The sequence below is a fragment of the Thermobia domestica genome, chromosome 15, assembly GCF_964235325.1.
Source record: "Thermobia domestica chromosome 15, izTheDome1.hap1.1, whole genome shotgun sequence".
NCBI lineage: Eukaryota > Metazoa > Arthropoda > Insecta > Zygentoma > Lepismatidae > Thermobia > Thermobia domestica.
The window spans coordinates 22,076,119-22,098,364 of NC_137468.1; the positions used below are offsets into that span (position 1 = coordinate 22,076,119).

The following is a 22,246-nucleotide window of genomic DNA, read 5'->3' on the forward strand; positions in this document are numbered from 1 at the left end:
AGCTCTATATCTGTGAAATGCTTATAAATGGAAGAAATAGTATGTGATGTATAAAGTTATATGGGTAAGAATTCAACCACCTTCATATATGGAAAATAATTTAACTCTGTATATAGACGCTGAGAATTCTTACCAAGCAGCACATGAATATGACTTCTCATATCTGGAAAATATGATTGACAATAGTTCTCGACATATTGATTGATGCTATAGCATACATCCTACATATGTTACAACTTAAACAAGGCTATCTTAATGCAGTAAACACTAAACAAAAATGTCTTTTCACAGTGTGTCATGCTATTCTCTAAATTATAGACCTATAAATGTATTGTAGATATAATTATACATACGATGCCAATAATTCAAGCTGTGTGTGATCAGAACTAATTGGCAATATGCGTACTTCGTAAAATCTGCGCTATTAGAAAAACAGAGAAAATTAAAGAATATATTGATGTATTATCTTAATCTTAAATATTATCCTATAAGTACTTGTTACAGTTTACCATACATAAATAGTTCATCTTCAAGATTCAGAATTTTGTTGACATTATTAATTGTTGTGTTTATATTTGTTTTCCTTGACTGGAATTACATATCATCATTCAAAGAGAGAGAGACAACAGGTAGTACCTAGGAACAGCTAACCGTATTATAAGTGTAGCTGACTTTACAGATTTGAAAATACAGGCTTCAAGATACATCAACGCAAAAACAAAGTTTATAAAGTTAAAAGAAAAGATGAATTAATATAATCTTATGATTTATTGATTCCGAGCAGTGTTCCAATATAATTTTTGATTCAATTATATACTTGCTTTTACAGTTATTTTAAATAAATTGCTCCAGTTCAGCTTAAGGTTGTAGTATTCAACGTTCGATAGCCTCATATACGAAGTTACTGAGAAACAAATAAATACAAAAAAATAGAAGACAATTGAACAAAATCATTTATTAAAAATAAGATTCCATAATAACAGCGTTCTTAATCAGATAGTTAATCTCTCAACCTAGATACGATTGAAAACACAGTTCTCTTTTTAACTGTCATCTAATATATATATATTTGGCTTCTTATATTTTATACCAAGGAGAAGAATACAGAATATGGATAGTGTCAACATATATACTAACTAACTCTATGACTTATGGAACTCGGAGGTTCAATGCAGCGTTCAGAAAAGCTTTCTATTGGCTTCTGTCCTTAGCCAACTGCATACAGTTTCTACTTTGTATTCCTCTTTCTGCTAGATCTGTCTTAATATTGTCCTCCCATATACACCTAGGTTTACCCAAACGAGTTTTTTGATTGAATTTCCAGTTAAAACTTGGAAACCGTTTCAACTTTCTTCCATTTTGGCTACATGACCTGCTCACCTGAGCCTCCTAGATTTGTCAACATATGCACAAACTCTAAATATCTCGTCATAATGTCTTATGTATACAATGTGTTCATTTGGGTGTGACAGATGTTAATTTTAAGATGATGTAAAATTACTCATCTTGACACCCAACAGAATGACAATAAAATGTAGTTATTATTCAACAGCGAGCTACTGATGAGTTTTAATACATCACAAGACGTGATTTTGCTTTCAGCGAAATGAACGTTATATATATGATAACTTCCTGAGTATATATATAAGCTATATCGGTTACGAAATCTGTATCTTACCAGTTTTTCTAATCCTTGAATATATGCGATTTGAGGTTGCAGTGTTCAATTCTATATGGGCGAGTATCTGATTCAGTCTCTGGTGAGATTTTGATGAATTTTGTTCGTGTTTTCTTTCCTTCCTATTTTTACAACTTTTCTTTTATTATTCAATTTTGGATCAAAAGACGCATTATATTTAAAACAAAACTTTTCTAGTAGGCCTTATATCTGGGGAATTATATATAGTGTAGCTAAACTCAAACTATCAGTTAACACAGTATGATGTGTTTATTCCGTACAAAATCGAAACTCGATTTTGGGGGCCATTTGAAAATGTTGTGGCCCCTGATCCAAAAACTAATTATTGGATCAAAAGATCCATTATATTTTAATCAAAAATTTTCTTTTTGGCTTTACATCTGGAGAACTATATAGTGTAGCCAAACCCAAACTATCATATTGTTTCGTGGAAGCAGCCGTTAGAAGTAGTGTAAAATTAATTATTGGTCAACTGCAATTTTTGATCCACTTTTTGGATCATTCCTAAAATTCTACTATATTACATGTCTTCTTCATATGTACTTTACTACACTATATGTAATGTACTATATGTCTTCTTCAGTGTTACAGGGTACAAAATGCAACGTTTAAGATATCATTTAATTCTATTATCCAGATCTGTCCATGCTCAACCTTTGCAATCACAATGGATGCTGAAAATTTCCTTTTTGCATAGTCAAATAATATCTGTTCAGTATATAGGATGGGTAGATAGTGTAGAACAAATCAACAAATTCCTATAGTCAAGAATCATATGGCCTATGCGGGATGTTTTTCGAACTCTGGTTTTTAAGTAGGGTAACTTTTATGGTAATCTGACTTCTCGTCTCGTCTCGATTAACAAAACGACAATGAGACGAGACAGCACCTGCATAAGTATATACTGTAGTTCTTACCACCAAGGCTAAGACCTGCACGGTCGAAGTTTCGAGCCAAAGCAGAAATTCAACCCGGGTAGTGATGTCAACCGGCTCAGCTCGGTTCAATCGAGCGAAGAGATGTACAAGGGTCTATTCTATTTCTTAAGATATAGGTACATTGGCGCATCCCTTTGAAAAATTGGAAGGAAAACATCCCCACCTTAAATTTTGGAAATTACCAAATTTAAAATTTCAATGCAGTACTATAGGATACTAATATGTATTAGTATAAATTTGGGTGGTCCATTTCGTTTCGTTTTATGGATAAAAAAATGCCAAAAATTTAAATTTCGGAGGTTATTGACCCAATTTATTCTCTTTAAATGAGGGTTTTAATATTTTATAAGAATATATGAATGTGTTCAGGGGTCTATTTTCTTTTATATTATGCATGAGTACATCGATGCTTTCATCTTAAAATTTAGCAAAGGTACATTTTTCCACCCCTTAAAGTCTGGAAATTGCCCGATTTGGTATAATAGTATAGGTTCTTAATATCTACCACTATGAATTTGGGTGGTTCATATCGTCCCTTTCATTGGTAGAAATTACCAGAAATTAATATGACCACGTGCTCAATTATTGACCCAATTTATTCCCTTTGGTAAGGATTTATCACATTATATGGGTATGTGCAGAGGTCAATTTCCTTTATACTCTGATGTTCCCTTTTAAGGTTTGTTTGGTGTACATAGGACCATTCTTTAAATTTGAAAATCATCAAATAACAAAATTCTGTAATCGTTGTCTAGACCCATTGTAAATGTTGGTTCTATTTTGTTCCCTTATAGGTCAAATATTCAAATTTTGAAGGTTATTGACCTATTTTATCTTCTTTTACAGGCCTTATAATTGAATGAGTACAGGATTTATTACTTTTCCATAAGAAACAGGTATATTTGTGCACCAATCTTTAATTTTGGAAGGGGTACATTTCTTATTGTCAAATCATGTTCTTAGAATATGAATATAAAAATTGGATGATCCAGCTTATCCCATTCTTTGGGTAAATCATTGTCAAATATTAGTATGGTCACGTGGTCCGTTATTGACTTATGATGTGATTGTGGGTTGAGGACATTGGTACATTGATACGTTCCTCTTAAACGTTGTACACTTTGTTTAATTTGAGAATTTTCTAAATGAAATTACGTCATTCGTCTTGATTATTGCCGCCTATGGGCTAAAACATAAATTAAACGTAAGCAATACGTTGTACCACGTGATTAATATTGATGAAGTTTATGAATATATGGTAGTGTACAGGGATTTATTTCCTTTTCAAAATTTGATGTGCTACTTCTTACGTTTGAGAACTACCAAATAACACACTTCTAGACAGCAGTTGGTTCTGCATATTTCTTTCTAAGGTTAACAATTGACGAAGGTTATTGACCTAATTGAGAGCTAACTACAACATATAAATATATGGTTAATTCTAAGACTTAGGTATATCCGGAGAGGTACGTAGAACCATTCTTTAAATTTCGGAAATGTGATAAACAAAATTTTAGTATGAGGCGCGGAATTTGAATGTTCAATACGTGATTAATATGAAACAATACTTTGAATTTTAGTCACAACTCATACTCTAAGATCATTGGTAGAAATTTTTCTGATTGATTGAGTTTTACCTCGAGCTTTAGAAATCTGAATTTTAGGGGTGGGCCAAGGTTCCCTTGCCGAAATTTAGATTGGGTGGTCCTAGGTACCCCGTGGTCATTGACCTCGGGCCAAGGACACTTACCTTTGACCTATGACGCCACAAAAATTTTGCTGACTCGGCACAATAGAGTGCTCCCCCTACTACTATTATGAACTACGAGAGGGGCGGTACACAGCATAGGAACGGGACACTATGTGTGAATTAGTCCTAAAAGTCCTTATGTCTACTTGAAGTATAAGAAGATAATCTTAGTTGCGTGTTTTATTCTATTAATATTAATATTATTAGTTGCATATAAATGCCTAGTGAGATTAGGTGCTCCCTTGGTTGTATATTTTGTTATTATATGATATATATTTGAAAGATCCCTTTGCCTAAATAACTTCAGAAATGGGAACAAAGTTACAAGCTTGACTTCTTTGAAAGATTTTATATCGAAAAAAATAAGGCGTTGTACTTTCCTTTTTTTCTTTGACAACACTTTTTAGTAATTTTTCAGACATAGCAACAACAGTCTTTGATGTTTTTATTAGAAGTTCTCCCAATTAAATGCTTTTAAGCAGTGTTGCCAATTTTAACAATATTTCTCATATCTCCCAAACGATTTGAGGTATCGAATTGCTGTAAGTGATACAATGATCTTTACATATTTTATATAATTGGATATTGTACTTGTTTAAGAGCATTTTCGAAATAAAGTCTTTCGAAAAGAAGTCAAACCTTCTTCTTCTTCCAACTTTGTTCCTATTTATTCTAAACACGACATATTTTGGCCATAGTATTCTACATTGAAGTACTGCATGTGAATCACTTTCGCTATTACTGTTATAGAGACTTCGAAAATTTATATTTCGATGTTTGCGATATTTGCGACTTAGTTTACAACTCTGGACAATAACTGCGGTTCTGTATGGTTCGTTTCGTACGTAGATGTTAAATATGTAGCGTATACCTGTCGACAGCGTATACCTGTCGTAGCGCCATTAAGAAATGAATCTCTTTGTTGGATTGGCAACACTGTTAGTCTGGTGGTATTGCGTACGTCAGACAATACTACTAATAGTTTCATCGTGCAAAATTTCAGCGTTTTTTATTTATAAGGTTAAACACTACAATGACGTTTCAAACTAAATGGTTCATCCTATATTTATGTGTGATTGTTTGCGTATGTAAGTGACGAATGGAACTGGAAAGCATTTCTACATGTATGAGTTAGAAATATTTTTAGTTTATTGGAGCATCAAAGCTTTAACACTACACGTAGTATCCGAAATACTTAAAATGAATTGAATTGATTTTGAGGTTAACGTCCCGTTCAGCAGCGAGGCTATATGAGACATGGGCCTGCTGATTAACGTGGAATCCGAACTACATGAGCTCCCACCAATACTTAAAATGAATATAATGTATGGTTATATAAGATACGTTTTATTTTCTTGTGGAAAAATGTAATACCTGAAGATGCGTATAAACAGACGTACAAAGACTTCTGAATAACATTTATTTACATTAACTTTTTCTAACTTATGATGTTCTGTAAACCCGTGGCCCGAAATCCGAAAAGAATAAAAAGAAAACAAATGAGAAATATTTTTTATATTTTGCTTTTTTATTGTTAATTGAAGTTACATGATAGTAGAAGACGAAATGATATATCTACAAAAGGAAACTTTGTAAAAAAAAAAAATATATATATATATATATATATATCCTTTATCGAGCCTGGGTCGTCATAAGTGTTCACTCCTTCGTTGTATCTATTACTTCGTGCAAGGGGTGGAGTTAGAGTTCTTGCAACAGAAGGTCCTACTTGAAGTGAATCCTGTATACAACCAACCTTTCTTACATCCGTTGTAATACACAGCCACCTGTCAAAGATTCAAGAATCTTATACTCAAAATTTAATAGCAATTACATAATAATACAATAAAATATTATTTTTACTGTTCTATTTATTTGTTTCATGAACAGCAGCGTGAACTAATATTACGACGTTGTTGCCTATTAATTATTAGGTCGTGAGTTTGAACTCCGTTACTGACCACTCAGTTCAGGTTTTCCCAAAGCATTTTTCTTGACCTCAAATACCTTGTATTTAGGTGTCACTGTCCTAGGTTGATTTAGTTAAATTTACTAAAGAGAAATATGATTACTGGCATTTTTCAAGGAACCAAACAAAAAATCAAGAAGTGACTTTGTATGGATAGTCATTAGTAAAGCTCATAAAACTCGTGTTTCATATTGAGTTCCGGTTTAAATTGTGTGGAAGTAGATAAATAGGTTATGAAACTTTCGAATCTAAAGATTGGTTTGATGTAATTTTTGGTTCAGTGTCCCTTTCAGCAGCCAGGATGTATGAGCAGATGTAAAAGTGGATCTGGGAAGGTAGAGGAACGGAGTGCTACTCGAAAAAAAAAGAAAGGTTACTAGTAAACAAGAAAAAGGTGGACAGTAACCAAGTTAGTTTGTCAATATAGGGACAACAAATTCGTGTCCCAGCAAGACAAAAAGGTTAACGAAAGGTGATCGCAACCTTGCGTTACAGGTTAAGATTGCAAGATTACAATGTATACGCTAACCGATCAGGTAGTTACTACTATTGATCATAGCCTGTAACCGGTAACCTAATTAGCATGTGAGAACAACCGACTGTTCGATTAACGAAACAGGGTACTTCAACTTTCTAACCGCGTATTTCTATTAATATATTTAATTAATTACAATAACTGATATTATTCTTTCAATCACATCTTTGATAATATGAAAATACCAAAAAATGCTATATTAAAATAGGTAACAACTACCTAACCTTATTCATTTGTACTTCAGTAATACTCCTGTAGGCTACCCATATCAGAAGCATCTAACAACTAAAAGTGTGAATTTCTTTTGGCTTTACTCTTTTCTACAAGCAAAACTGTACAAGATTTCTGGTATTTGTACAGCAAAGCAAACAACACGAAATTATTGTTACGAGTGTATGAATTATTGGCTGCAGTTACATGATTAATAGTGTTACCATCTAGTGTGATTATTTGTACTAGAAACATGTCTCATAAGATTATATTCCTTTAAATACCAGAAAATGCATAAACCTCCGTAAATAAACTTTCCTTCATATTTCAATATTAATTCATGTATAATCCATATTTTAATAACTGTTTTCCTATTCCTTCGGATATATTTACAATCATTAAAACTTTTCGTTCTTAAAATTGCAAATGGCGACGTTGCTGTTTTTGCTTCTAGTAATGTAGTGTTACCAGTAAACAAGTTCTGGATGGTTAAATTTACCTTGTGTGAAAATCGGTTGATAACAACAGAGTGTATGAAACTTAAATTAGCCTTCTTGAATTTGTTACCTTCTTCTAACTAACTTTATAGGTTAATAACAACCAAACATTGTATTGTTTCTGGCATTTTTCAGTAACTTTTCTGATTTATTACCGGTGACCTAGTAAAATTAACTTTTTTTTAATCTCAGAAGGGTTGTTGCAAATTATTAACTGGTTCTAGCAGCCAAATTGTCCATTAACCTCGACTAGGTTACCGCTTATTTTTCTCATTGAAGTCTTTGCCGATTGTAATTTTAGGAAGTGGAGGGACGCCACAAATATTTTTTGAAAGTGGAGGAACGGCGCCTGCCCTGTTCCCCTTTCCCCTGTGTATCAGACGTGGACCTACAACTTAATGTGGAATCCGAACCACATAAGATCCCGGGTCTCCTACGCGGAGCTCCCTCGAATATAAATAATAATAATATATTTTCTTGGTAAATCAAGACACGCAAAATGAAGTCAATGATGCTAATCCTTATTTGTCCTTTATAAAGATGCAACATAGTATACACGGTGGCCCAAAAGGAATTATACAGTCCCGTGCTGATTAGCTCACTGTATTTCATAACATTTCTTATTGTAATTAAATAGATAGACCGAGTTTCTTTATATTTGTTCTTAATGTCTTTTTTACTTATACCTCAAGCTCGGAAAAGCCGAAGTAAATAAACCCCATAAGCTAGAATGTTATACTTAATCAATGCAAGGGTGTATACCTACTTTTGGGAAACCCTGTATATAAATGTACACATCTTAAAGAAAAAACACGTCTTTTTTTTTTTTTTTTTTTTTACTAAAATAACCTTTTCTTCAGACATTTATGAAATAATGTATAATAAGAACAAAATGATGCTTAGAATATGCTGAAGATAATTTCTAACGCATATTTACACGGTGAAGAGAATACAACAATGACGTTTGAAAGTATATCCGCTATAATCTCTCTAAACATTTAATTGAACATGTATTAATCTCAGGTGTACAGCGCGTAAAAGATTTTTGGTTTACATGGCATGATACTATCTCAATTAATCTTCAAACTGGAAGTGCTAATAAATGTTTATCACTTCTAGTTTAAAATAGAAACTAGACTGGTTATTGAGACCCTTAACTGATTAAAGAAAAGCTTCTCTTAATCTATTACAAATTTTACTCTATAGCGATCATCGTAAATCTGGAACTTGTTCATTTTTGCAACTTCCAGTCTGAATAGAGGCTTAATACAGAAGATGGTACCTATTTTCATAATGTTAAATCGATTAAAAAATGGTAGAGGGAGAGAAAGAACGAAAGAAAAGAGATAAAGAAACCTTTTCTCGTATCTCTTAGCGTTCTTGCTCCATGTAAATTATGTTGAAACCGGAAATTGGAGTTAATATTTATCCATTCCAGTTTTAGTAATGTTAAAATAAACTGAAAGGAAATATTTAAGTTTAACGATCCACGTTTATGCCCTTTGGGCTAAGGGAGACGGATGTTTAAGGCAAGTAAATGATGATGGGAGAATCAGTAGAATGATAATGTAGGAGGAAGCCGGTGAACCTCGAGAAAATCCACGGACACGATGTTATCCATCACAAATTTACGTCGCCGAGAATCGAACCAGGAATCCCGCACACCAGAGTTAAGCGCTCTACCATTGATTTTCGTTTTCAGAAAGGATGGATACATACATTTCTTTGTTGTTGTTGTTGTTTTGCGGATGGAGAGACATATGGAGTAATGGAAGTTCCTAATGGATATCTATCACTACTATGTTCCTAGAGAGTTAGGGATGGAAATGAAATGCGTTCTTGGGACGCTTAATCGATTGGAGAAAACCGCTTCTTGCTATCTATTACCGCTTTTGCTATCTTCATATATTTGTAAGTGGTCGCTTTCCCCGGCAACGAAACCTGTTGCACGTCTTTATTTTAAATATGCATTATCCATCGCCGTACTTTTTTCCATCATTGTTCCACATATCACCCTGTTCCACCAACTGGGTTTTCGTTGACCTGACCAATGCTTTTAAGTTGCACCAATGACAGATGCTAATACATGTATCCTTTTCCTTCTGTCTATTTTCTCGAGGACACATTTAATCACAGTTTCCGTTTCAAATTGTATTCTTGTGTTAAGTTATGAATATGATTTAGTATAACCTGAATTATATAAATAAAAATATCTCACTTGCAAGTAAATTTAAAACTTGAATACATAACAATAAAATAATAACTTTTTTCTTTTCTCTAATGTAGCTGATATGATAACAATAGCTACCTGAAAATCTTAACTTTTAGCAAATGCTCATTTAAACTATTCTTAACTTTAGAAAAAATGATTTTATATTAATATTATCCTTTGGGTAGCTGGGGATTCCACCCACAGACAACTTGCACTTGCTCGGCCTATAGCCTAGCATCTCTTAAACCCACAATTTTACCGAATTTAAAGTTTCTTTTCCTATTTCAAATATCTAAAAGATAAGATTTTGTATCCCAAAAAACGTTCATTTAAATAACATTGGAATTTCTTCATTACCCTTTTAGACTCGTTAAAAACTAAAATTATTCACTTTTGGTATTTTTTTTCTTTGGAATGGTCTCGAAAGGCTACAATCATGCCAAATTCCATCATTCTAATTCTGCTGGAAGTTCCTAAACATTTTGGAGTGTAGAAGATGTCTATAGAGGTTTACATAACATGGGAAAGATTTTACAGTTCCTCATAAAACCACTCTAAAGCTTGATGTCTTTCTTTTTGGTGATATACTTTGGTAACGCTAACGAAAATGTATAAACATACCGAATTTTAACTTTTCATTTCAACTATCTAAAATATGAGATTATAGGTCCGAAAAATTCTCATTCAAATAACATCGGGAATTTCTTCATTCCCCTCTTTAGACTACATAAAAATTAAAGTATTAACTTTTGGCAATTTTCCTGTGGGCTAATCTCTGAAAGCTACAATCATGCTAAATTTCAGCTTTCGACGTCAACCGGAAGTACCCGTTACTTTGTGTCAGTTCATGTAGTTTTGTATACGTATTTTAGTTAGCATGTTAGGATATTAATTTTTGACATACAAATTATAAACTACATCGTAAGTTTTCTACACTAACAACCAACACAGTTTGTACTCTATATTTCTAAATAAATCTACATTTTAAATAGTATTTTTCTATGATGTTAGTTTACCTTTTAAAATTTTGTTTCGTTTTATTTGGCAACTCCACGTATATGTAGACTACAAACTATTTCTACCAAATATATTTAAAAAAAAGTCTTACCTTAAATCCTTTGTCATTGTCTTTTACCAGTGGACACAGAATCACGCCGGAAATAGTTTTAAAACTATGGGCCTGAAAGAAAATTATATATTCGCTTGAATCTTTAGTGTAGCGCTTGGACATTTAAAATTACAATTTAAATCAATCGTTCTTCTAACTTATTACTAAACTTATTTCGAAGTAAATAAATGGAAGATGTACCTAATGGAGAGTAGCTCTCTTCTGTGGATAAACCATTAGTTCTAAAGGTATTATAATGACAAGTAGACAGATCATGTTTGAATCAATTCAAGTCAATTAATCATACAACACCTTACATGGGTCAAATTGATCTGTAAAACCTTCCAGATAAGCGTTTTGACAGAATTTGTTTTAATAATGTGCTTTTGCTGAAATATTGTAACGTTAATCTCTTTGAAATATATACTTTTAAGTCTTTTGCTTTTATTAAAAACCAAGAACACACATTAATATGTAAATTAAAGTCACAAAATACAAAAGTATTTTACAGATAAAAAGAAATTAATCAGTTTTTAATGTTTCACTTAACTGAGACTGATTCACCTATTCAGTGAATATATATATATACAGTTTATTTAGATATCAGGAAAGGATATTTTACACAAAAGTCTTAACAACATTTAATAACAAGAGAAATGAAAGTTGGGTGCAACTCAGCCAAAGCTTACGTAGTAAGGATTTCGTTGTTGCATTCACCAGGGGGAGTATGCAAACAGTGGAAAACCCCGTAGGGTCTAAGTATGGACATTCGAATCCGAGACTTTCAGATTGGAAGGTATAAACAATTGTTTGCTACGATTAAAAATACTACAGTATATGAATATTTCTGTACCCAGCGTAAAATATGGTGGTGTTTGTTCCAGGAAATTTTGTACGAAAACGTCTACTATAAACACCTTGTTTTTGTTATCGCCATTGGCAGTGTAAACTGATTGTATAAGCAGCGCCGCTAGTAGTATTGACATAAGTGTATTGATTTCCAAATTTTAACAATAAAACCACCGGCACTCACTCTACTCGCCAAAACAGATAAAGAAGAATTATATTTTAGACCTTAAAATATGTAATTGAGTCTGACAAAACCACCAGTCAGCCAATAAAATACCTGTCAGTTGGAAACCCTAGTTCAGCTGCAAACAAATCCTGTAAAACTTATAATCGTCTTTTATTCTTTCTGACCAATTTTGCTTGTGTATACCATTTCAGTATAAAGTAAATGCACTTGAGCTCTGATTTATTCTTTTCAAAAATAATATATTACTAACAAACAGTAAATAAACTAAAATTATATGCAGTAAAGTACAATCTAACAGTTAAAACATAAACACTATATTTACAGGAGAATTAAGCCAGTAATTCATTACTGGCATCATCAGAGCCAATTAAGATTTTTACCATTCTTGAGAGTATGTTACTTACCACGGCAACACACTTCTTGCTGCATTTGAGTTGACCTTCCTCATCGCAGGTGATCTCGATGTCAACTGGGGTCTTCACAAGAGGCTCATCATTTCCTACGCCACTGTCAACGGTGGTGGCATTGAAGACTCCGCAAACACACTTCAATTCTGTTTCGTCAATATCATTTGCCCTATAAAGAATGTGTATTTTATTAGAAGATTTATCATCCAAAATATTTATTTAGAATTATCTCGGCTAGCGTCGCAAATTAGAAGATTCAAGTTGGGACTAGAACTGTATTTAAAAGTCTGACTAAATATGATATATTTTTGTTGGAAGGGCGAAATGTTACTACTGTGTAACTATCTCCAAATCGAAAATATTTTACTCGTAAATTTGTTATATTAGAAGTGTTGATAACTTATCAACTTATCAACTTTATAAGCGTATTGCCAAATGATCAAGGAACCTTTCTTTGAAGTGCATAGTCCTGATGAAATTATCGTTTGATTTCTGGATATTTTGGTAGGAGAAGCAATGTGAAGAAATTACTGAGTCAATTAAATTGAGATGTAATAAATCCAATATTATAATAATGTTGATTGTCAAAAGTCGAGGCACACACAATCCATCATGCAACTACTGATAACTGGCCACTTGATGTACCTGATACACTTGGTCGTAGGCTGCAATATCAGTTACAATTACTTCTTGTAACTCTGATTACACGAAGATACAATATTCTTTGAATACCTGACTTTAGTAATTAACTCCAGGGTCTAGAAAATTGTTACCACTTTTCCGGTTTTTACATTTGAAGATTTTCCGAGACTTTCAAGCTCCGCATCCTTAAAAGTGAACAAAAATATAAAATATACGGTCATTGTTAAAAGAGTTGAATAAAAAAGCGACTGTTTTTTGTAGTAGACGAAATTATCATCATCATTATCATAATCGTAGGTATTCTGCTTTTATTGATTGGTCACTTGCCAGTACTGAAAAGGCTTAATGATTCACAGTCTTCATCTAAGCTCTTCGTCTTCACGTACGGTTTTCCTCATTGATACCATCCATTAATTGTAGCCTCCTTTGCTCCCACCCTCTCTTTCCAGCCAACATACCCTCTAGCACATCCATCATGATGTAGTTTTTTTGAACCAATGTCCTAACTAATTTCTCTTTCTCTTTTCAATATATATAAAATTGTTATTTTCTCTCCCACCATACAAAATACCATCTTATTTGTTTTCCACCAGTGCCAGCCAATTATCACCATTCTTCTCCACACCTACATTTCGAAAGCGTCTAGTCATACAGATACAGATTCTGGTATATTTAAAGCTGTAAATAGTTAACATTAGAATAAAGAGAGGTATTTTGTAGGAAATTCTGAGAGGAAACTTCCATACTTTAATGGGGGAATATATCCGACTGGTGAAACTGAGGAAAATCGGAAAATCTAAGGAATTCTGGTTGTTAAGTTCGAGACATGACAATTGGAAGCAAGAAAAGCAAACAGTTAACCTTCCCTAATTCAGCACGAAATAATACAAGTATAATTATTCAGAGCTATACCATCTACTCAGGTGCTATATATGCACTGCATACACGGATAGTTATCAAAACACTGGAAATTCTCATGAACTTAACAAGTAACTTTTGTGAGTCAATAACACTAAATATTTATATACCGTGTTAATGATGTGTTGTATGATAGTGTGTTAATACGCGAGGCTGTAGTACGTACTCCAGTATACGAAAGTCACACCTTGGAGATATGAAATGGTAGGCCTCTATGATTATTAAAGAGGAAAATTGTGGGTCAGTAGTTAGTTCGAGCATATCTGTCCACGACTAAATTTTGTTAGGTATATCTGTTTTAACAGAGTCCATGCTGATGATGGGATACACAACGTGTTGCAAGGCGATCGTCAGAGAAGAGAAATCGAGGACATTAAGAAATCCTAGATGAGAGGATCATCCCAAATTAAAAGGGTAGTTATAAAGTGCTGTCAAGCAACTGTCTACGGAATTCAAAGTAGCATCTGAAACAATCTGTTTCTGAAGTTTCAGCCCGTAGAAGGCTGAATTATCTCAACATTCATTCTTGGATTCTGAGTTCGAACCACTTTCTAGAGTCATCAACGTTGTAGCGTGAAAAACATAGCGTTGAGAACATCAAACATAGATGCTATTGACTGAAGGATAGTAGTGTAACTTGACGATACATCCTTTTTCATTTTTTCAAAACTATTTAAGTTTGAGTGCTGCGAAGCAAATGTTGTTGAGTGGTTACTTACTGCCGTCGTATAAGGTTGTGTTTCTCTAATGACATGAAACATCACAGTTGGTATTTTTATTAATACGAAAGGGGACATACTTATCTCCAATCTTGTAGGAAATTCTTGGTGAAAAGATATATTTTTTAGTTCAAATATCAACTAACAACACTGCAGATTATCAAATTAACAATACCTGTAACCTGACCTACTCCATATGGTTTGAATTACGTCAAATTGAAATGCAACATATTTCTGTCCCTCTACTTTAACATTATTTAATATATAACGTCAGTTTTAGGCATAGTCTAGAATCAAAAATATACTTTCTTCTTGTATTAAAACTCTGAAGCCGTCAATGATAAGAGTTTTTACATTAGTTAAACTATTCAGATATAGCACACACTATTTACTCCGTAACTTGTACATTTTCAATACAACCAAGTGTGTGGCGAATTTATATAGGTTTCATTAACGATTCATCTTTCTGACTCTACAGGAATTATATTCGAGAAAGTATATTATATTCGAGAAATATTAACGATTTGTGATTGCACCTTAGTGATAAAGAATAATTACTAATTCTTTTCTCTTCATGATATCTCTAATAATAATTCCGAATCTATCCATATTGTCCAGTCCTTTGTATGCTATAGGGAAACAAACTGCTTACCGTAACCGTCTAGTAGCAAACATTTGACTTATTAGTTCCCTAACTACATCAGTTAAGTGTCTATAAACTACGATTTGGAATGCTAACATAAAATTATAAAATTTTGATATTTGAGATTCTTGCCCCAAGGAATGTCTCAGATGTTGCCTTCCACAAATAACCTATCAACACATAATAATTTAGCGTACGCGCCTTTAGGATGGGAAACCTGGATTCGATTCCCGGCAGGGCTCATGTGATTCGAATTCCATGTTAAGTTGTAGGTCCACCTTTCATATAGCTTCGCTGTTGAAAATGATTCTACATTAAAATCAAACCAAACCAAATATCCAATAATGTTATGCAATGACTCATATCTGTACTATTGAAGGATCATTATAATCAATTAAAGATTGAGAATTCAATTTATCGCTTTGTATATCATTGAAAGACTTACCAATGGTCCTGTAATGATCCATTTGTAGAACTTGGGACTATTGTTTGAAAATTAATGTCATATAGCATCGATACTGAAGATAAAAGTTCTTTCCATTACTACCACATAATGTGAAATGCAATGTCAAAATCCTTTCAATTGACAAAGGACGATGAAAAATGGTTCCTGTTTACTTACCAACAGCAGGCGAGGATAGCTAAAAGTCCGAGAAAAACGGTGACTTTCATACTGGATGTTCCTGCAACTGAAATATTATTTATAAAATTTCATTCGTTAGTTCCTTTGTAATAACTATGCTATATGATGCAAGTAAAACCTAGAATGCATCTAAAAAAAACAGCCCTGCAGGTGATAAAGATAAAATTGAGTATGAATGTGGATCTTAGGGTAGAGGATAAATTCACTCGTGACTGTAGGCAGTTTGGTACAAAATGTCACTCACAAGTGAAATTGTTTGCGATTGTGACTCATCCTATGATGTTGGCCAGTTAGTTGGTAAGCAAATTCTATCTTATATTTTAACTTCAGAAAATTTGTCACTCTCACTTCTATCATTGTATAGAACAACATGAAACAAAGAGGTGTATTTGTAAACCCTTTTTGCCTATTTGAATATAAATTGGCATTTAACGAAAACTTTTAATTCACTTTTCCCCTGATCTTTTGGAAATGATTGTGCATATATACAACCTTTAATTTATAAATGATATAACACCCACGTTGTCATCTAAGGAGCGAGAAGTCTGGATTGAGTTCCACTGGCTTGTATTCTACAGTTTAACGTTAACTATAAATTTACTTCTCATTATCTCGGTGCTAACGTAAGAAAAAAAACAAACATAAAACAAGTATATTTCAAAGTAGAGAGCTAATTCACTAGTTACCTTGTGATCAGAACACCTAAATTTATTACGTAGGGTTCTAAGTACAAGTTCCAGGGTGAACGCCGTGATTATTTTATATCGTAGAATGATATAAAGGAAGCTTAAAGAACCAAGAGTAGTAACGTAAGTAGACGTATAGAAAGTTTTGATGATTTCTTATAATAGGTAAACCTATTCTAAATAGTAGGGAAGAGCTGTTGAACAAAGACTTACCTTTTCGTCTTCTCCAAGCAGTGTTCAACACTACAATGAGAGAATAACTTATGGTCTGCTTGTATGGTAGACATAGTCGTCCAATCAGAATTAAACAAATATAATCGCCTGATTTATTCTACCCAATCAAATTAAGGTATAACATGTGACTTGAAAACAATTGCTACAATAACTATTTTGTACCGGATATGTATCATATTTATTGACATTCCTTCGCCAGTACCAGGCACGTGTTATTATGCTGATTGTCATCATAGGTATGGTCAACAGGATATGGATATTATCTTTGGAATTATTCAAAAAGTAAACTTCCGTTGCTATTTGTTAACGCAACAATACAATTAGTGCTAAGAAACATATTGGAATTTACGACTTCATGTTATCAAAAGGAAATATTTAATTACAGGATGAAAGAGAGAATCGAATCCTATTGTGTTCAGTTATTTAATTATAACAAATATTTTTTTCCTATTTAACCCTCTTTCCTTCCGAACAGTAATATATATCAATGTCAATGAATACCAAAGTGTGATCTATACGTTCACGTTTCCTGTAAATCATCTTAAATTTTCCATATTATCATCTAACATGATAGCACCAAAATTAATTCAATACGTTTGAAACAATATACTATATAGTATATTATAGAGACAGGATTTCATTCTTTCTATTATATATTAATACACTCTTTTAACGCTGATACTGTAGGGTGTGAGACTTACTGTATAATCTTGGATCAAAATCAGAAGTACCGACGTCTAACAAATAATGAAAAATGGATGCCCTAGTTGCAATCTAGTACCTTTCGCTATAAATGTAATTTGATTTAAAGGATGGATAAATGCTTGCCTCTTGCATTTCTTTTAGTTTAAAATAATGAATGAATTAAATATAGTACCGCTCTAACTCATGAAGGCAATGGTAGGACAAATGGCGCTTGATCATCTGGATGAAATATGATCAGCACATCAATTTCTAGTGCAAATGGCTTTCTTCATAAGAGACTCACTATATCTTAATTTAGCAGCTACATTCGTACTTGGTGAGCACTCGAAAATCAAGCATTGACACATCAGGGCCCAAAAAATAGCTACGAAACGAATCCTAATAATAAATATCAAACGTCTTAGTCTGTCATTCTCGCTAATAAATGCGGGTGTTAAACTGTGTAGATAATTTGCTGATGTAAACTTAAATGTTTCTATTTAATAAAGTACCTGTCATTATTAAATGAAATGAATTTTTTTTAACATTCTATGGTATGTCCTGTTGCAAGATTAAACATGACTACCCTAATTCTATGATTGGGACACTCCGTTGAAAAAGAGTAAAACATTTTCCAGGCCAGCCATCCTGAGAGAAGTTTTCCTGGGATTTCCTTATTCACACCAGACAAACGCTGCAATGATACTTAACATAGAAGTCCAGAGCGGCTTCGTTCCTTCCTCAATCCTTTTTATCTTCCGTTTCCTCGGATAGTGTGATCACGGAGGGACATCATCTCTCATTCATATGACCTTACATAGCCATAGATAGTGAAAACATAGAAGTCCTAATTCCTATTTCTAATCTAAATGTATGATGCGGGAGAATTGGAACGCAGAGAACTCATGAGTTTGACGACGTCCATCGCAAGCGCACATGTTCTTGCATTTATTCATACAAGAGATGAGCACCGTACCGGATATGTCCGTTTCTCTTCTATTACAATGCCCAGTGGTGCTAGAACCGGTTGTGAAAATATTTTGAGTTCGCAGAACCGTTTGTTATACATAGACATAAACACAAACATGGATACATACGCATGACCTAACAGAGAGTGAAAGAAAGAAGTCAAACAAATCTATGAAACCACCTCTGTACTATTCACGCTCCCTTGCATTGTTGTTTAAACAAGCAATTTTAAATTATTTCAATTCAATGGACAAACAAATTTGAGTGGGTGAGCGGCAAAAATTTATCTGATGCGACGGATAAACTTTCGCAGTCAAGTTATTAAAATGTTTCCAGATCTTTATTGTTTATTTTTTTGTGTGCTCCATATTTGTATTGCTGACAATAAACATTTGAAATTTTCAGACAACGAAAGACGGGTTTTGGCAAAGCTTTGAAGCTACATGCACTAAATGTCACTAACAAAAATACATTATTGTATATTCTGTTATATGTTTTCCCCTCTTTCAAGTTGGTTTTGTTTGAGCGTGCTGCTACAAAATATAATAGAATTAGTTCTTACAAGGGAAGAGAGGGAGATTATATATCGAAGTGGAAGATGGTTCATACACCAATAGAAAGCACTCTATTAAGAAACTGTAATATTTTTTTTTTCCGAATGCATATACCTACGTACTGTGTGAGTTATATGAATATACAAGGTGTTCAGAAAGTCCGTTGCCACCCCTAGAAATCGAAAGTGGTGAGTCAGATGCCAAAACAGGAAAACACATTTTTGGCCATTTTAAATGTACAACGTATCAAAGAAAAAATGTTATTCCAGGGCCACCTGCAGGGTCCTAGGCGGAGTCCAACTCGAAAATTTCAAATGGTAAGGGGGTTAAGTAGAATATCGTTTGAAAGATGTTGGGAAATGAAAGAAGAGGGAAGAAGTATTGACTCTAAAATGACCTTGTGTAAAATGGCGGCTGGTCAAGATGTCAGCAAAACGTCATTGAAAAGTCTATGGCCACCCCAAAGAACTGAAACGGTGAGAAAACAGGAAAACACATGTTTCATTGTTTCAAAAGTACAATGATTTAAAGTGGAAATATTTGTCCCACGGTCCAGACGAGGTCCTACTCAAATTTCACTCGGCAAGGGGGTCAAGTATCATATCATTTAAAGGCTATTGTTAAATGAAAGCACATGGAACAAGACTAGACACTTTACGATTACGCTGTGCAAATATCACGATAACAGTGCCATAACATTGTGCACTCTTAACAAACGGACGTCTCTAGGAAATCAGTTTCGAACTATATTCAAACCATTTCCGATGCGTTCTGATACGATATTCGGAGAAAATAGGAAAGCTTACAATTAAAAATGCATATTATTTCCAAAGTACATACATTTGCAACAATAATATTACAGTTCCGTTATGAGCATAATTAGTACTTTCGATTGATATATAAACAATCGTCCACTTTGATATATAATCTCCGTCTCTTTTAGCTTTACTGTTCTTTTCTTTTCTTTTCTTTTCTTTTCTTTCTTTCTTTCGTACGATCGTTCTTTCTTTCTTTCTTTACACAGTATTGGGCCCAAAGAGCAGAATCTCACATTTGGGACATTTCCTTTCTTTACCTTCAGTACACGAATTTATAGTAAAAACAAACTAAAACCCGACTAGAGAAAGAAGAACTAACAGACAAGAATTTTGCACAGTATCATTGTATAACGTCCAGACTTGTTCAATCTGCTTTCGTTTAACAACAGCTTTCAAAGGATATGCTACTTGACCCCTTTGCCATGTGAAAATTGAGTAGGACCCCGTCTGGAACCTTATGGGGAGACTGTGAGACAAATATTTCCAATTTAAATAATTGTACTTTTGAAATGATGAAACACGTGTTTTCTTGTTTTCTTACCGTTTCAGTTTTCTGGGGGTGGCCATAGACTTTACAATGACGTTTTGCTGACATCTTGAACGGCCGCCATTTTGCACAGGGTCATTTTAGAGTCAATACTTCTTCCCTCTTCTTTCATTTCCCAACAGCTTTCAAACGATATTCTACTTGACCCCCTTACCATTTGAAATTTTCGAGTTGGACCCCGCCTGGGACCCTGCAAGTTGCCCTATGATAACACATTTTGCTTTGAAACGTAGTAGTTTTCAAAAGATCAAACACGTGCTTTCCTGTTTCGTCATCTGCCTCACTGTTCGCGATTTCTAGGGGTGTCAACGGACTTTCTACACACATTATATATTCATATAACTCACACAGTATATGCATTAGGAAAAAAATTATTACAGTTTCTTAATAGGTGTCGTTAGTGCTTTCGATTGGTGTATAAACCAAATTCAACTTCCACTTCAATATATAATCTCCTTCTCTGCCCTTGTTAGTTTGAACCCACGGTGGTAAAATTGGTGCTGTGTTCTATAACGTAAGAACTCTTGTATCTATTTAGTATAATTTGTTTCCTAAGAGGATTATGTCTATCCACTTATTTATTCATCTACTATCTCTCTCATATATACAGGGTATTTCAAAACAACACCGACAATATTTGGGAGGTGATTGCTGACACTAAGATAAGACAAAAATATAGACCAACCTGGGTGCACACATGCTTCGTTTCGGAGTTATAGGTTGCCAAAAACAGGAAAAAAACTAAATTTAAAGCTCCATAGCTCCAATACTATGGGACTCACCATAGTCCCGTCAACAGTTCATTTAGGAACTAGTATTTGCCCCATCCAAATATCCATGTTTCATAATCCTGCGGTACTTCTGCAACAATGTATAAAGAGATAGTCGGTGAGAACTTATATGCCGGTAGCCAAACTCCCTCTATAAAAAAGTGTTGCTTGAGTATCTTAGGATTCTGAAACATAGATTTTTGCATAGGTTGTGTACCAGTTCCTAAGTGACATCTTAATCCGACTACGGTAGCTCTCATAATTTTGGAATTATGGACCATTAAAGTTCATTTATCCATGTTTTCTTCAGCCTATAACTCCGAAATGGCAGATTTCTTCATCCAGGTTGGTCTATACTTTTTTCTTACCTTGGTGTCAGGAATCACCTCTCAAACGTTTTCGGTGTTATTTTGAAACACCCTATATACATATATATATATATATATAGAGAGATAGAGAACCGGTTGTTAAAGGATTAGGATAGCAGCACTGACAATGCCCCTAATATTATTATATATATATAATAATTAATTTTAATACCTTCACTATTTTATTCTTGGTTCATCTGTACCCGACAGTATATACACCATGTGCAGCCCCATACGAAAGGACATCGTTCGTTGATAAAAGTGGTTTGGCCTGGTTTATCCATTACATACACAGCACGACAGAAAGACATTCCTGCAAAGAATTTATAAAATAATATATTATTATTTATTCATTTATTACCACAATTTAAAAACAGCAGCATCTAATGGATTTTATATTGGAAATAGCAATGGGGCATGCGAAGAAAATGAACGGAAAGTGTTAAGTGGGATCTATGTTGAAAGATAACATTTTGACGAGTACTTCGACAGATGTTCCCTTTTATAGCCTAGAATATTATTTAACTCTGTAATTATTCATCAAACCTCTGTCTCGGGGACCATAGTTTTTTACTCTTGCACGAAATAGTAATATAGTATTTTTTTTAAAATTAACTATTAGAAAGAATGAAATTAAATCTACTGCATAAGTCTTTCCACGTAGTCCCATGTATGGTAATCGAGATACAG

The 22,246-nt window shown here is 33.6% G+C and overlaps 1 protein-coding gene across 1 annotated transcript; it reads right to left on the minus strand.

Annotated features, from left to right (window-relative positions):
- Positions 1 to 5,904: 5,904 nt before the first annotated feature.
- On the minus strand, positions 5,905 to 16,864 carry LOC145671830 (uncharacterized). Its single transcript, XM_081741057.1, has 5 exons — positions 16,826 to 16,864; positions 15,906 to 15,972; positions 12,359 to 12,530; positions 10,919 to 10,990; positions 5,905 to 6,174 (listed from the first exon to the last, which is right to left on the minus strand). The coding sequence occupies exons 2-5, from the start codon at positions 15,953 to 15,955 to the stop codon at positions 6,067 to 6,069; spliced, it is 402 nt and encodes a 133-aa protein (XP_081597183.1). The 5' UTR covers positions 15,956 to 15,972; positions 16,826 to 16,864; the 3' UTR covers positions 5,905 to 6,066.
- Positions 16,865 to 22,246: the final 5,382 nt, after the last annotated feature.